Genomic DNA, 12769 nt, shown 5'->3' with positions numbered 1-12769 from the left:
ACGAGTATTTTATGGGCAAAGGGGCCGCTTAGCGCAGCGGGCGCTGGGCAGACTTTGTGTAAAATAAAAATAAAAATGCAAAATTCCTGGAATGGAGGTCCGTGGAGTAAAACAGCTCTGACGGCGGCCTTGGTACCTTCGCAGGTACCTGTCCACATCCACACCGTTCGCTGGAAGCTAGTGATCCGCCTGTCTGGATTTGTCCCTCGTTCTTCTCTCCCGGTATCAGTTTGCCATCAAACGAGAAATGTGGGGCCGCTTTCTGGAGGCGGATGAAGCCGAGGATCGAGGGAGGTGATGGGAAAACTCCCCTAGCAAGCAGATCTTGCCATTCCAGGGGATCGGGGCCGTGACGAGGAGATGACGCGGTCGCTCGCTGCGCAAAAACCCAGGCAGCTATCTAGTTAGATTTCTTCAAGCCGGAGGGGGAGGAGAATGCAAAGGCCTCGATCCACAGGCCCTTTCAACGGCCAGCCAGATCTCATCGGACTTTTCAGGAGAAAGTCCAGAGACATCAAGTGCATCCGCTTTCGAGAAAAAACAAGGGACGTGGCGGGACAGCGGACCGTATCTTGACGTATTCGCGCATCGAAAAGGGCGCCTCGCTTGTGGGTTCTGTTTTATTCTTCTGTCGTCTATTATATCTCTATTCCTTCCCACCTGTGATCGAAATCACCTCTCTGGGAAGGAAGGAAACTCTAGTAATATTTCCAGATGAAAGGGAAAGGGGAAAGGGTTGAACCACTCTCATCTATATCTATCTATCATCTATCTATCTATCTATCTATCTATCATCTATCATCTATCTATCATCTCTATCTATCTATCATCTATCTATCTATCTATCTATCTATCTATCTATCTATCTATCATCTATCTATATCTATCCATCATCTATATCTATCTATCTATCTATCTATCTATCTATCTATCTATCTATCTATATCTATCTATCATTACAAATATTATCTCTATAATTATTAATATAAATTTCATAAGCTTTACACATCGTTTGATTGTTAAAAACAAACCGCAGTTTTGTTATTTAAAATAACCATGAAACTTTCAAAAAGTTAAAATAACACTAGACTAAAAGCCGCTTTAAAACTCCGCTCAACTTTCTAAGGATCCGGGTGGGTTTGTCTCAACAGGAATGTTTTCAGCAGCCGCCGAAAACGCAAAGAAAGCGCCTGCCTGATTATCAATAAGCAGGGAGTTCCAAAGTGCAGGGGCTGCCACACTAAAATACGGAGTTCTTACAAATGCAGAACGTGGTACGTGGCACCTGTGAATAATCCTAATCCTAATATGAATAAATAAATAATAACGCCATTTGATGGATTTCTTCCCCGTCTTTTACCATCAGGCCCCAGGGCGGGCGACAACAATATCAAAATTAAAGATTCAAGCCTGTTAAAACAAGTTTACAGTCTGGAGATTAGAGTGGGCTCTGAAAAGATTTCTCTCCCGCGAGGAGCCTGTAGATTCCCAGCGCCGCTCGGCTCTTGTATCTGACCGAAGGGGAACGAGATCCCCGAAAACTTCTGCCCTAATAAATATATGTCGTTTTCTAGTTACCGCCAAACTCTTGGGGGTATCTGTTTTTCATCAGTCCAGCCGAAGCTCTGGAGTTTGGAGAGCTGATTTGCAGGATACGGGTCCTCAGCCCCCGGTGTTCCTCTGTGGGAGATGGGCTAGGCCATAGGGCGGGAGATCCCGACGAGTCCGTGGACCGGGCAGAGGCCCCCTTGGCGCTTATTTTTGTGCCTCGGGTCCTTTCGGTTCTGCGTGGATGCCTCGTCTGAAGAATTGTGCTCGCAAATTATACGTGTGCGCGAACCCTGTAGGTCGTGTGTGCGCTACGTCTATATTATCTACCAGCGCGGTGTTACAGAATTTCCTGCATTTTCATATGTATAGCACTTTTCATGTTGCACCAGCACCAGATAGATAGATAACGTCTCTCTCTCAGCACACACAATTTATCCATATAATGATTACATACACGGGCACATGGGAATACAGTATAAGATAAGGCAATGGACTGCCCCGCTACGGGTGTTGCTGGTGTATATTAAAAAGCAAAGTCGTAACTGGCAGGTTCCTACCAAATTTTATTTTATTCGGTTCTGATTACATGTGAATACCCATGGCTATCAGCCCTCTTCGCTTCCACGAAAATATCCCCATCCTTTTGACTGATCTTGGACTGGACCTCTTTATGTTCCGAAGGAATATCTAGCCGCTTGGTTCTTTGCTTTGCTGCGTTTGGATCACTCAATAAAAGTCTTCAAAAGTGGGGTGTATTAATTATCCAGAAATATTCATAGTGCCCTTGTAAATGTGAAATAAAAACAGTTATAACATGACGGGGGAGGGAAGAGGAGGAGTCGACTTTCTCTTAGCAGTTACCCGCAGTTTTTGAAGATAGAAAAAATAATAATTTCGAAATAAATGATAATAATTAAAGCTCTGTTTTCATGCCACAAAGGCAGGCATGAAGCGAGTCTCAGTGAATTCCTGTTTATTTCGGTGACGCCCAATAATTTATCCCTGGATAAATTGCATCCCTGGACTGTGTTCAATTCGCGCCCCCCCCCCGCAAAGCATGTTAGGGGGGAGAATCTCTCCACAGGAAGGAGTAGGAGCGCACATACATACACACAGAGACACACACACAAACACATGCACACTTCATATCATTTCAAAAACAAATAAATACACTATCTGGGATCTATCATTTAATAGTGACTATTGTTACACAGTTTTCGAAGTTGAGGCAATAATAAAAATATGAAATTCATGATATTATCTGAGATAAATAAGGAAGCGGCGCTCTCAAGCGACCGAGCGGGAAGGTCTCCGCAAGCCCGGCGGAAATTACTGCGCAAAAGCGCTACGCCGTTCCCTGCGTGGGTTTCAGCAGCAGGCCTCGAGGACAGATCCGCCCCGAGTGTTTTGGTTTCTTTTTGTTTGGGGGTGGGGACGGGACACCGGTGTATATTTGCTAATATGAAATTTGTACATTTAGCCCCCGAATCCGCAAGAATTTTCCATTTTTCTCACAAAAGCAGCAACAAAGGAATCTATATCGGAATTAAAAGAGAGAAAGTAGGGGCGGAAATTGCGAGAGAGAGGATTTGCTTCCCGAAGAAAATTCCAGGCCGGATTTCGGAAAGGAAAACATCATCAAATCTCGATTTTTGAGACCGAAGCAGTTAGACACATAGTGATCATGTATTAGAGTCGCTAGGCCAAAAAAGGCTATAAATATAAATCACACTCAGATACACACATATAAACCTGCGGTGGTTTTGAAAGTGAATCTAAGACCGAAATCAGTGGGTCTTCCTCTCTGCGTAAAAGCGTTGTGAGCTGCGTTTGCGCGCTCGGGCCTTGATCACAATCCGGCAGAGTTCTGGGCATTGATCCCAAGGGATATTAGGACTGTCTCTCCGGGTCCTTTTTATGGAATTACCCCCTTTTTGCCTCCATTTTGTCAGAGCCTTTGCGGCAAAATGGAGGAAATCTGACAGCGCGAAGCGGAATCTCCTCCGGTTCTTCATTTCTCCTTTAACTTTTGCAATCCGGATCAAAATCAGATGCTGCAGGAAAAGGGAAGCGCGTTCCGGTTTCGGAGAGGAGGAGTTGGGAAGGCAAGTGGCGTGGGAGAAATGGTCCACGAAGGCCTCTGGCTGCTTGTTTGGAAGAGCAAACGCGGCTCCACGTCCTCAAAATGGCACCGCAGGCGCCTGGAAGCAGGTTTTGAAAAGGGTCAGGCGTTGGCGCAACAGAGAAAAGCGCCCTAGAAATCGTTATATGGTCAGAATTAGGGTTTGTTCCTTTATTCCACTTCGGCCGACACCAAGATGGGGCCCGATCCAGCTGGTTGGGCTCGTGAGCAGGGTCTCCTGGATGCCAGGGGCCTACCACTGCTAGGTTCCTCGGATGTAAAGTCCAGTCCAGCCACAATCCACGGGAAGGAAATCAACAGACTTTCAAACGCCTTTTCGTGGTGTGTGATTTTAAAAGGCCTAAATAATTCCATTTTATCATTTTTTCAAATCACATATTAAAGTTATGAACTGTAAGCGATTTACGCCAGTGGATATAGGACGGGCCCTCTATAAATTATATATAAATGAAAGAAGTCGTGTGTCCCGCACCCAAAACCTTGCCAAGGCAGTGTTAGATATTTGCAAATAAATCACCGATCTGTTTACACACGGCAGATAGCACACAATTGGAGCAGAAATAAAACCTCATCTCGTGTCCTGGGCGGTGGGGGGGCCTGTTGTAGACAAGGTAAGTAGGCGAATGCACTTGGCTTTGTTGGCAAGCGAGCACTGGGCCCGATCCACCCAGAGCTCAGCGCTTTCCACGGCTGGGATTTCAACGCGCGCTTCACCCTCTCATTTAAATCAGTGTGACTTGGAAGTACTTAGAGCCGCCCGGCTCTTTTGCGGCCTGTACCGCTGGCCCCGTGCGGATTCTAGCTACCAATGAGACCCTCGTTTCCCCCTCTAATTCCACTGTGCAGTAATCAGCCTGCCTACCTACCGACCCACCTACCGGCCTAATCTGTCTCGATAAGTTAGTTTCAAGCCAGGCTGATGAGGATCTGATGAGGCACGTCCCAACCCAACGAGCGTCCAGGCTTTTGCTTGCTAAAGTGTTTGGCAAGGGAGCGCAGGAGCTTGTAGTATAAGCGTCCCGGTGGCCTCGGGATGACCCCGGCTTCTCTCAAGGTATCCGGTGCATCCTCCGAACGTCAGCTTTAAAATAAGGCCAAACCCTGGAACACACTCCAGTTCCACACACGTAGGCACGCAAACACACACAAACACACGCGCGCGCGCGCACACACAAACTCGGGTCCCCTTTCCTCCCCGCCCTAAATTCCCTGCAGCAGCAGCAGCAGCAGCAGCAGCAGCAGCAGCCCGCCCCCGCAAGATGCAAAATTTGAGATCTGCGCTTACACAAAGCCATGTGTCTCGCGGAAACTAAACAAACCCCACCTCCCCATAAGGTCCTAGGGCGAAATTGACATGATGAAACTGAAACATACAAGAGGCCTCCTCGGCTTGTTCCGCGCTCTCCCCCCCCCCCTTGTGTGTGATGCCAGAGCCAGGCCAGACGCCCTCAGAAGCAGGTCATCTGTTGACCGACCACGTCGGGGGAGGGAGAGTGGGGGTCCTACTAAGAATATATGTGTGTTGGAAGCTTCCCGGTGTGGCTGGGGCAACCCAGTCAGATGGACGTCATATACATAACAATATTATTACTGTATTATTATTATTACTGTATAATATTATTATTACTGTATCATCATCATCATCATCATCACTGTTCTCTATGAGTAGGGAAAGGGGACCACAGGGGACGTGTGGTGGCTTTTAAACAAGGGTCTTTCAGAGATGAAAGGGAGGAACTAAAAGAGGAAGCCTTAGAGAAAGAAGGAAGGTTAGTTCGTGGTTAGGGCATTTTTCTAGAGAAAAAGTTAAGAGGTGCCTCCGCGTTAGGGGAAAACAGAGGTGAGCGAGACTCAGGGACCTCAGGGAGGAGGATGTAGGCGCGCGTTTCAATGCAACTTACATAAAAAGATCATGGGCCTAAGAGGTTAGGTTACACAACTGTCTCTCGCAAATGGTCGTACATGTAGGTGGAGAGCGAAATTGAGAGAAGGGGAAGGTGCAAGGGAGGCTTACGAATACAAACACACACACACACACACACACACACACACACACACACACACACACACACCCCTTGCGCAACCAGCTATATTTTATAACTGCTCTATTGAGCAAGGCCAGATTTCCTCTCTGTTTCTCCAGTGTAAGGGATCCGAGCGTTAACTCTGGGCAGGTCAGCGCGGAAGATCTCCTGCGCAGAGAAGCGCAGTTACTTCCACCGGTTCTGGCGCAGGAGACCTTCCCGGTGGATTGGTGCCCTAGAATCAATATGACTTTCAAAGCTGTTTTCTCTTAGCCTCGATTGCGTCCTCAAATGACAGCGAAGGTCAACTCAAACCTCTGCCATTTCCCTCACCTTCCCTTCTGCTTTCTTACGTGAGCAACGCATACAAATATACAAATCCTACTTTAAAAAAACAAACTAATAAAATCATCAGTGGAACAAATACTATCTTTGGCAAAAGCCACCGCACCCTGCAGGGTTAGATAATGCGAAGGCTGCAGTTCCGCCCACGCTTTCCTGAGGGTAAAGAGCCTATCGGGAAACGATGGGACTTACTTCTGAGTAGACACATGCAGAATTGCACTGGAAGCTACCTAACCAAAGCAGGGCACGATCCAGCCGCAAAGTAAGCGCCTTCGCGTAGATTTCGATAGGAGACACTCGACTCTCCCACCGAAACCAACGAAAGTAGCCCAAGCGCCTGGGCAATCCGACTGAATCTTGCCCCTTCCGACCAGATCCTAACACCCATTTGAGGTTATCAGGATCTAAGCTGATTTCAACTCCCGTTGAAAATAACTGCAAACAAAGCGTGCCAAACGGCCAGGCCTCGGGGTACAAGCGAGCCTCTCTCTCTATTGCCTATTAAATTTATTTCCATATGTGTGCGCGTGTGAATTTAAGTCAATCACTTATTTTAAACAAATAATGCACGTTCCTCTCGCAGTGACTCTGGAACGCGCCACGGTTTTTGTTTTTGTTTTGTTTTTTTGCAATTTTCTCCGTGCAAATGTCAGGGAGTCTGCACGGCCGCGTGGATCCGTCCTGTTTGACCATCGAGAGTGACTCGGCGGTGTGTACAAACGCAACGCACAGTACTTGCCTTCAGACCTATGGCTCTACGGTTATCTAGCCATGCTTCCATCCATCCGCCAATTCAAACACGCATCAGCCATATATTCCCAGCAAGCAGGCGAGGAGGACGGAGAAAGAGACGGTGACGCGGAAATCTTTCTAAAAAAACCACCTTGAATTCGCGCAGGCTTCGAGGCTAAGCTGGGGAAACGGAAAGAGAAACGGATGAGAGCGAGGGCGCCATGGAAAAAAGATGGCCGGGGGCTTCGCTGGGTGGGCCAGACGGCGACGGGAGAACAAGGGATAGGCAGGACCAAGGAAGCAGAAATGCCCAGATTTCTCTTTCTCCTTCTGTGGCATTTTCTGCAAATATTCGCCGTTTAGGCCCAGGCTTCGTACCAGTCTCTCAGGGGCAAATTATCTTCTAACACAGACACATACACACAATTCAAATCTGCAGAATTCAAGCCTCTCCCGCCTGTTCCTCCTCTTCAATTTGGGTGGGTGCCAGAAAGACTTAGGGGTTGCGGGCGGGCTTGAGAGGGACACAGGGTCGGTCGTCACTTTAGGCAGGTCTCCGATCTTTTCGCTCCCGCCGTTGCAAAAACATATTTAAAATCTTTGCAAGGAGAATACGCCTATTCGCTTCAAATATTTTGAGGTTTCGTTGGGAAGGCCTCGTTGCAAAAGGAGATAAACAGTTGTGTGTGGCGTGTGCATGTACGTGGAAGGACTGATGTCTCTAGGGCGCAAAATCCGGCAGTAACTCAAACAATGAAGGGCCGTGGTTTTTCAGGCCCAGCAGACAAGGAGGGCTTTCTCGGCCCTTGACTTTCCTCCCTTCCTTCCTACCCTCCCTCCCTGCTCTCTTGGGGATGCATCTTGGCTATGGCTCCTCCGCCACCGCAGCCCTTTGGGGTGTTTTTTGCAAAGATCAACGGGCCAACTCCAGAGAGGATCCGGACCTTGCTGTACAAGTCACCAGCCGGCCCTCGCCAGGCGCAAGGCCTGCAGCCCGCCCGAGATTTCTTTCCGAGAGTCTCCAGAGGCCTCGGAAGGCCTCGGAAGAAAACCAAGAAGTTGCATGGATGCATTTCTCAGTTATTACCCGCGATTCTTTTTGTTTAATTTTGCCCACCTGCTTTGAGCGCAACTGTGGGCGAGAGGAGTCCGTGGATCCTCGACAAACAACAACAACTCATCTATCTATCATCACGAAACGCAACGAAGGAGAAAAACAACGAAACGTCACGAAACGAAAATAATTAGATTCGGGCGGGTGGGGAAAAAAGGACGGGTCAATCGAGTAAAAAATAAAGCAAATGTAGCTGAAATGTTGTGTTTGTGAGAAAAAGATTCACGCGCCTCCAGACTAAATCTCATAACAAGGATACCTGATAAGCATCGGGGGAAAACGAGAGAAAGAATGGGGAAAAAACAAGCCAAACCAAGACAGAGATTTATGATTTATGGCGTGCATCTAATAAAGATTGCCATGGTTTTTAGGATTTACACACGCACGCACCCACCCCCACACCCAAGACCAATAGATTGAAAGATAATCGAGAGAGAGAAATTGCTGGCTGTGTGACTCTTTTAGTCCTGCATAACTGCTACTGCCATCTTCAGCAAAAGCAGCTCTGAATTGAGAGAATATTCTTTGTGCTGCCTTTGGATCCAGTCTATTGTGCGTCTACAGGGTAATAATTCGGCCTTCGTAACGGGGGAAGCATTTACAGCTTGAAATATCTGGCTTGGATTCCAGTGAAAGGATCTCTCGCCCCCTTGCGCAGGCCCCTTTCTGTGGGATCCCGTCCCCATCCTCGAAAGACCTGGGCAAAGGGTTGAGCCCCTTTTTGAGCGGGCAGAGCCGGGGAGGGTCACGAGCAGAGGGAACCCAGGGGAACGTTTTCAGCCTCTGCCTTCCTTCCAAGAGCTCAGGGCTGGATGTGTGTGCTCGAGAGAGAGAAGCGGGCAGAAAATAGCTTTTGACTTGCTGGTGCTGCAGTGACGCTGTTTTCCTGCGACAAGAGCTTGCCAGCCAAGGCAGCCACCTGGAATCATTATCACGCGCGCACACGCGTTGCCCCCCAAAGACGGGCAGCTCCGGGGGAAGGGGTCAGGTCCGGGGAGAAAGAGAGAGACGAGGGCAAGACCGATTCCCTTTAAAAAAATCGCCTCCATCTGCTGCTTCTGTTGCAAATGCCACCCCCGTGCCATTGCCTGCTTGGAATGTCCCAACCTCCCCCCACCCGCTCCAGAGAAAACCTCCAGCCCAAATCAGCCCCCCACCCGCGCCCTTAGCAGGAACCATGCGATCGGACTCCTGTCGCTAGCTGTGCCCCTTCCTTGCTCCATCGGGAGGGTCCTGGAAAGGAGCATATGGGGCCAGATTTGGGGAGGGATGTGATGGAAAGTAGGGATTCATGGGGGGACGACGCTTTTTTGGAGAAGGGAAAGCGTTCAAGGAGTGTGAGATGTTGAGGGGGAAGGGAGATGCTGGCTGGCTGGCTAGGTGGCTGGCTGGGCGGTGGGGGGATACAATTGCTGCCCAGCCACAGTTGGAGACAGTGAACTGGGCAGCCGAGACCCGGCCGGGTCTCAAGAGGGCGAAGGAGACTGGCAGCAGAGAGGGAGCCGGAGCAGGCTGGGGCAAGGAGAAGCGAACGCACAGCGGGGTTTGGGGTCTGGAGAGCCAGGGGGAAAGGACAGGAAGCGTTTAGAGAGGGGCAGAGGGAGAAGGAATGGGGGGCAGAGTGTGGCTGGAGGGCGATGGAAGGATTGGCGCGCATCTTTGCAGAAAGACAGAGGTGTTCTGGTTTTTAAAATGCCCCCCCCCAAAAAAAAGAACAGGTGGAGCAGGAAGCGTGCAAAAAGGGTCCAACGTGGGGTTGGGTGAAGAAGTCTCTGGAGCCGGACTGTGGCGACAGATGTGGAAAAGGGGGAGGCAGATCTTGACCGCGCGGTGGGTGGGTCGGGATACATGCAGCAGGTGTGCGTTTTGGTCGAAGGAGTTGGGTTTGGGATCGGATGGAAGGCCGGGGTACAAGAGCCGCCGCGCGCCCCTCCGCGAGTCGGGGGGGGGGGGGCTTTCCCTTACCTCGCACCAGGATCCGGCGGCAGTAGTCCGCTTCGCCCGCCGAGGGCTGGCTCTCCGTCTCCGGGGCGCACTCCTTGGAGGAGCCGGGGCTGGCAGCCGAGGTCCCCGCCGTCAGGTCCCTGATTCCTCCTCCTCCTCCTCCAGGAGCCCCTCCGCGCAACTTTGCGCTCTCCAGCGCGCCTGCGCGCGCCTCCTTGTCCCGGGCTCGCTCCGGGGCGCCGCCGGGGTCCCCCAGGAGGAGGGCGCGTCGGCCAGCCTCGCTCCCCCCATCGCTCATGCCTGGGGGCGCCCCGGCCCGGGGATGGAACATCCGCCGGCTGCCCCCTCCACTTTCCCCCGCTCCTCTTGCTGCCTCCCGTTTGCGCTCCCCGAAAGTGGAGGGTCAGCAATCGGGGGCCGGGAAGCCCAGCCAGGCGACCCAGGCCGGCAGCAGCAGCATGGTGCTGGGAGGCGGGTCTGCCCCCCAGTTTTCCCCGTCTTGAGGTGTCCAGAAACCCCTCGCCTCGACTGGTTTCTTCCTTTTCCGAGCTGCTTTCCCGGGAATGCTCTCCTTTAGGAAAAGGTGCGGAGCCAAAGGATGTCAATCGGGCAGGCGAAGAGTTAAAAACTTTCCCCGCTCGGATCCAGGCTCCTGAGCTGCCCCCACCCCCATTGGAACTGCCGCTGCCCCTCGGCTCGGCAGCCCCGGCCAAACTTCACCGGTCCGGCCTGCTGGCGAGAGCTTCCCGGCCGCCCGGTTCCATCCCTCTCTTTCCTTCCTCTCTCTCTCTCCCTCTCCCTCTTTCTCTTTCTCTCCCTCCGTCTCCCTCTGATGAGCAAAGGCAGAAAAGGAGGACCAGGCGCGAGAGGCGAGAGCGCAGCTAAGCGAGCCCTCCCTCCCTCTCCCTCCCCCTCCCTCCGGCTTCTCCCCCCCCCCTGCACTTCACATCCTTCCAGGTTGGATCTTCCGCGGATGGGAGATCGATGCGTCTTTGGCAACGTGGGTGGAGAGAATTTCGGCGTGCGGGGGCGGGCAGAGGAGGGTGGGGGTGGGGAGGTGGGAGGGATCCGGCGCTGAAGAGGAGGAGGAGGAAGAAAAAGAAGAGGGAAGGCAAGGAGACAATCCATAATTCCTCTCCACCCACCGCTTGGTTGTTGTTGTTTTTTCCTATTCCCAATTCCCATTTATTTGTTGAAGAAAGGAAATCCTTCTCTCCCCCCCCCCCCAACCCTACACGCATACACATTCCGTCCCTGGCACTTTAATGTTCCTCTGAGGGGCGGGGGGGGGGAGGAGGGAAGCAGAGCGAGCTGGGGATAAAGAGCCAGGCGTGGAAGGGAAAGGAGCGATTTCAAATGGACTGGCGGCCACACACGTAATTTCCTGCTCGCGAGTCCCTCGCCATTCATTGGCAAAACAAAGAATCGCCACTCGGCTCTGCACGCATTCTCACCCCCCGCTCCGCAAAGGAAAACTCCCCCCGGGTTTGGACTTTGTCAAAAGAAGCATCGCCAGGGAAGGAATAATAATAATAATAATAATAATAATAATAATAATAATAATGCAGCGTAAGGAACAATTGGTGGGCTTGCTTAAAGCTCTCCCTTTCGGGCAACGGTGAGCACTGTAAAGTGAATTAAAGTGCGCCACTTTCAAGCTGTTGCTCTTGTCAAATACAAGGCAGCTAGTCCGTTTCAGGCTCTGAATGCTTGGCCGGTTTGGGCAAAGTCCGTTTCAGCAGGCCGAGCGAGGACCAGGCGCGCGCTCCTCTGCTCTCGCCAAGGGCGAGGAAGGCCCCTCCGGAGAGATGGATGGATGGATGGATGGAGAGGTGAATGGCGCTTCTGGGTGTTTTTGTTGTCGCTGTTTTCAACAGACGGGTGAAAACGTCTCGCCCACTTTGGAAGGTGCCTTCTGTTCCCGCTTCATTAGGGGAGTGCTGATTATTATGATTAGCAGGGCGGTTGAAAGGGAAATGGAAGGGTTGGCGTGATCCTGAAGCATTTGCTTTTGAGAGGAAAAGAGACAGAGGAATCGAGGGTGCTTTTCGGATTTCTAAGCAACCTTATATATATATATATACTGTATATAAAAGGGGGCTGGTAGGGGGATAATGTGGGTGAGGCGGGCTTATTTGGGTGGGGAGCTGATTGAATTGTGTGTCTATAGAGAGGAGTGATTTCTCCAAGCCCCCGCAAACGTCTCCCGCCATCTCTGCAAATGTTGCTCCAACACAGGGAGCCGCTTTTGCAGGACCGAAATGGGCCGCTTGTGTGTATTTTCATCCCTGCTCCTCTCGAGTGACAGCCTTCCACCTGACTGACAAGTGGGATTTGTGCCTCTCCCCTCCCCTTGCTTTCTGGACTGTGGGTGGTGGGAAAGGGGAGATGAGCAACTCTGGAAATAAACTCTTAGGTCCAGCTGCCCGCTTCTGATTTTATTTGTATGGCCTCACCGGCTGCGCATCTAGAGAGCCGTAAAAGCCACAGCCAAAAAATACAGTATCTGAACTTTCTTTCACCGATGTAATTCGCAGCAACGCTCCTCCACCGACTGACTCCTGATCCAGCTAACGGGACTCGGCACCCAGTCGAGGGAACAAGCCAGTCTCGACTCCCTGAAGCCCCATTGCTTTCAGTGGAGGCCAGTAAGGGGCAGATTTACCTAGACTGGACCCTCCGCTGGCTGGCTTGGCGTGGCAGGCGCGGGCCAAGTTGAGGATCATGGAGATTTCACTTTCCGATCGCCAAATAAACAGGGCATCTTTCTTCTGCATGTTTACTCAGAAGCAAATCCAGCTTACGTGCTTCCTGGTAAGCGTTCCCAGGGTTATATCCCAAGAATCCCTTTCTGGCCTGGATCCTTCCCTTCCCTCAGGCCTTAGAAATTATTAGAGGGCTTTTGCTGCATGGTAG

General features: G+C 51.1%; 1 protein-coding gene across 1 annotated transcript in view; it reads right to left on the bottom strand.

Annotated features, from left to right (window-relative positions):
* Positions 1-10721, bottom strand: part of VAX2 (ventral anterior homeobox 2) — a 55411-nt gene extending 44690 nt beyond the window's left edge. The window contains exon 1 of the mRNA XM_083757165.1: positions 9875-10721. Coding sequence (XP_083613291.1) covers positions 9875-10184 — 310 coding nt within the window. The 5' untranslated portion in view covers positions 10185-10721. The remainder of the gene's footprint in view (positions 1-9874) is intronic.
* Positions 10722-12769: the final 2048 nt, after the last annotated feature.

Source organism: Podarcis gaigeae (assembly GCF_964106915.1).
Source record: "Podarcis gaigeae genome assembly, chromosome: 9".
NCBI classification, from domain to species: domain Eukaryota; kingdom Metazoa; phylum Chordata; class Lepidosauria; order Squamata; family Lacertidae; genus Podarcis; species Podarcis gaigeae.
This window is presented reverse-complemented; position numbering and strand designations above follow the sequence as displayed.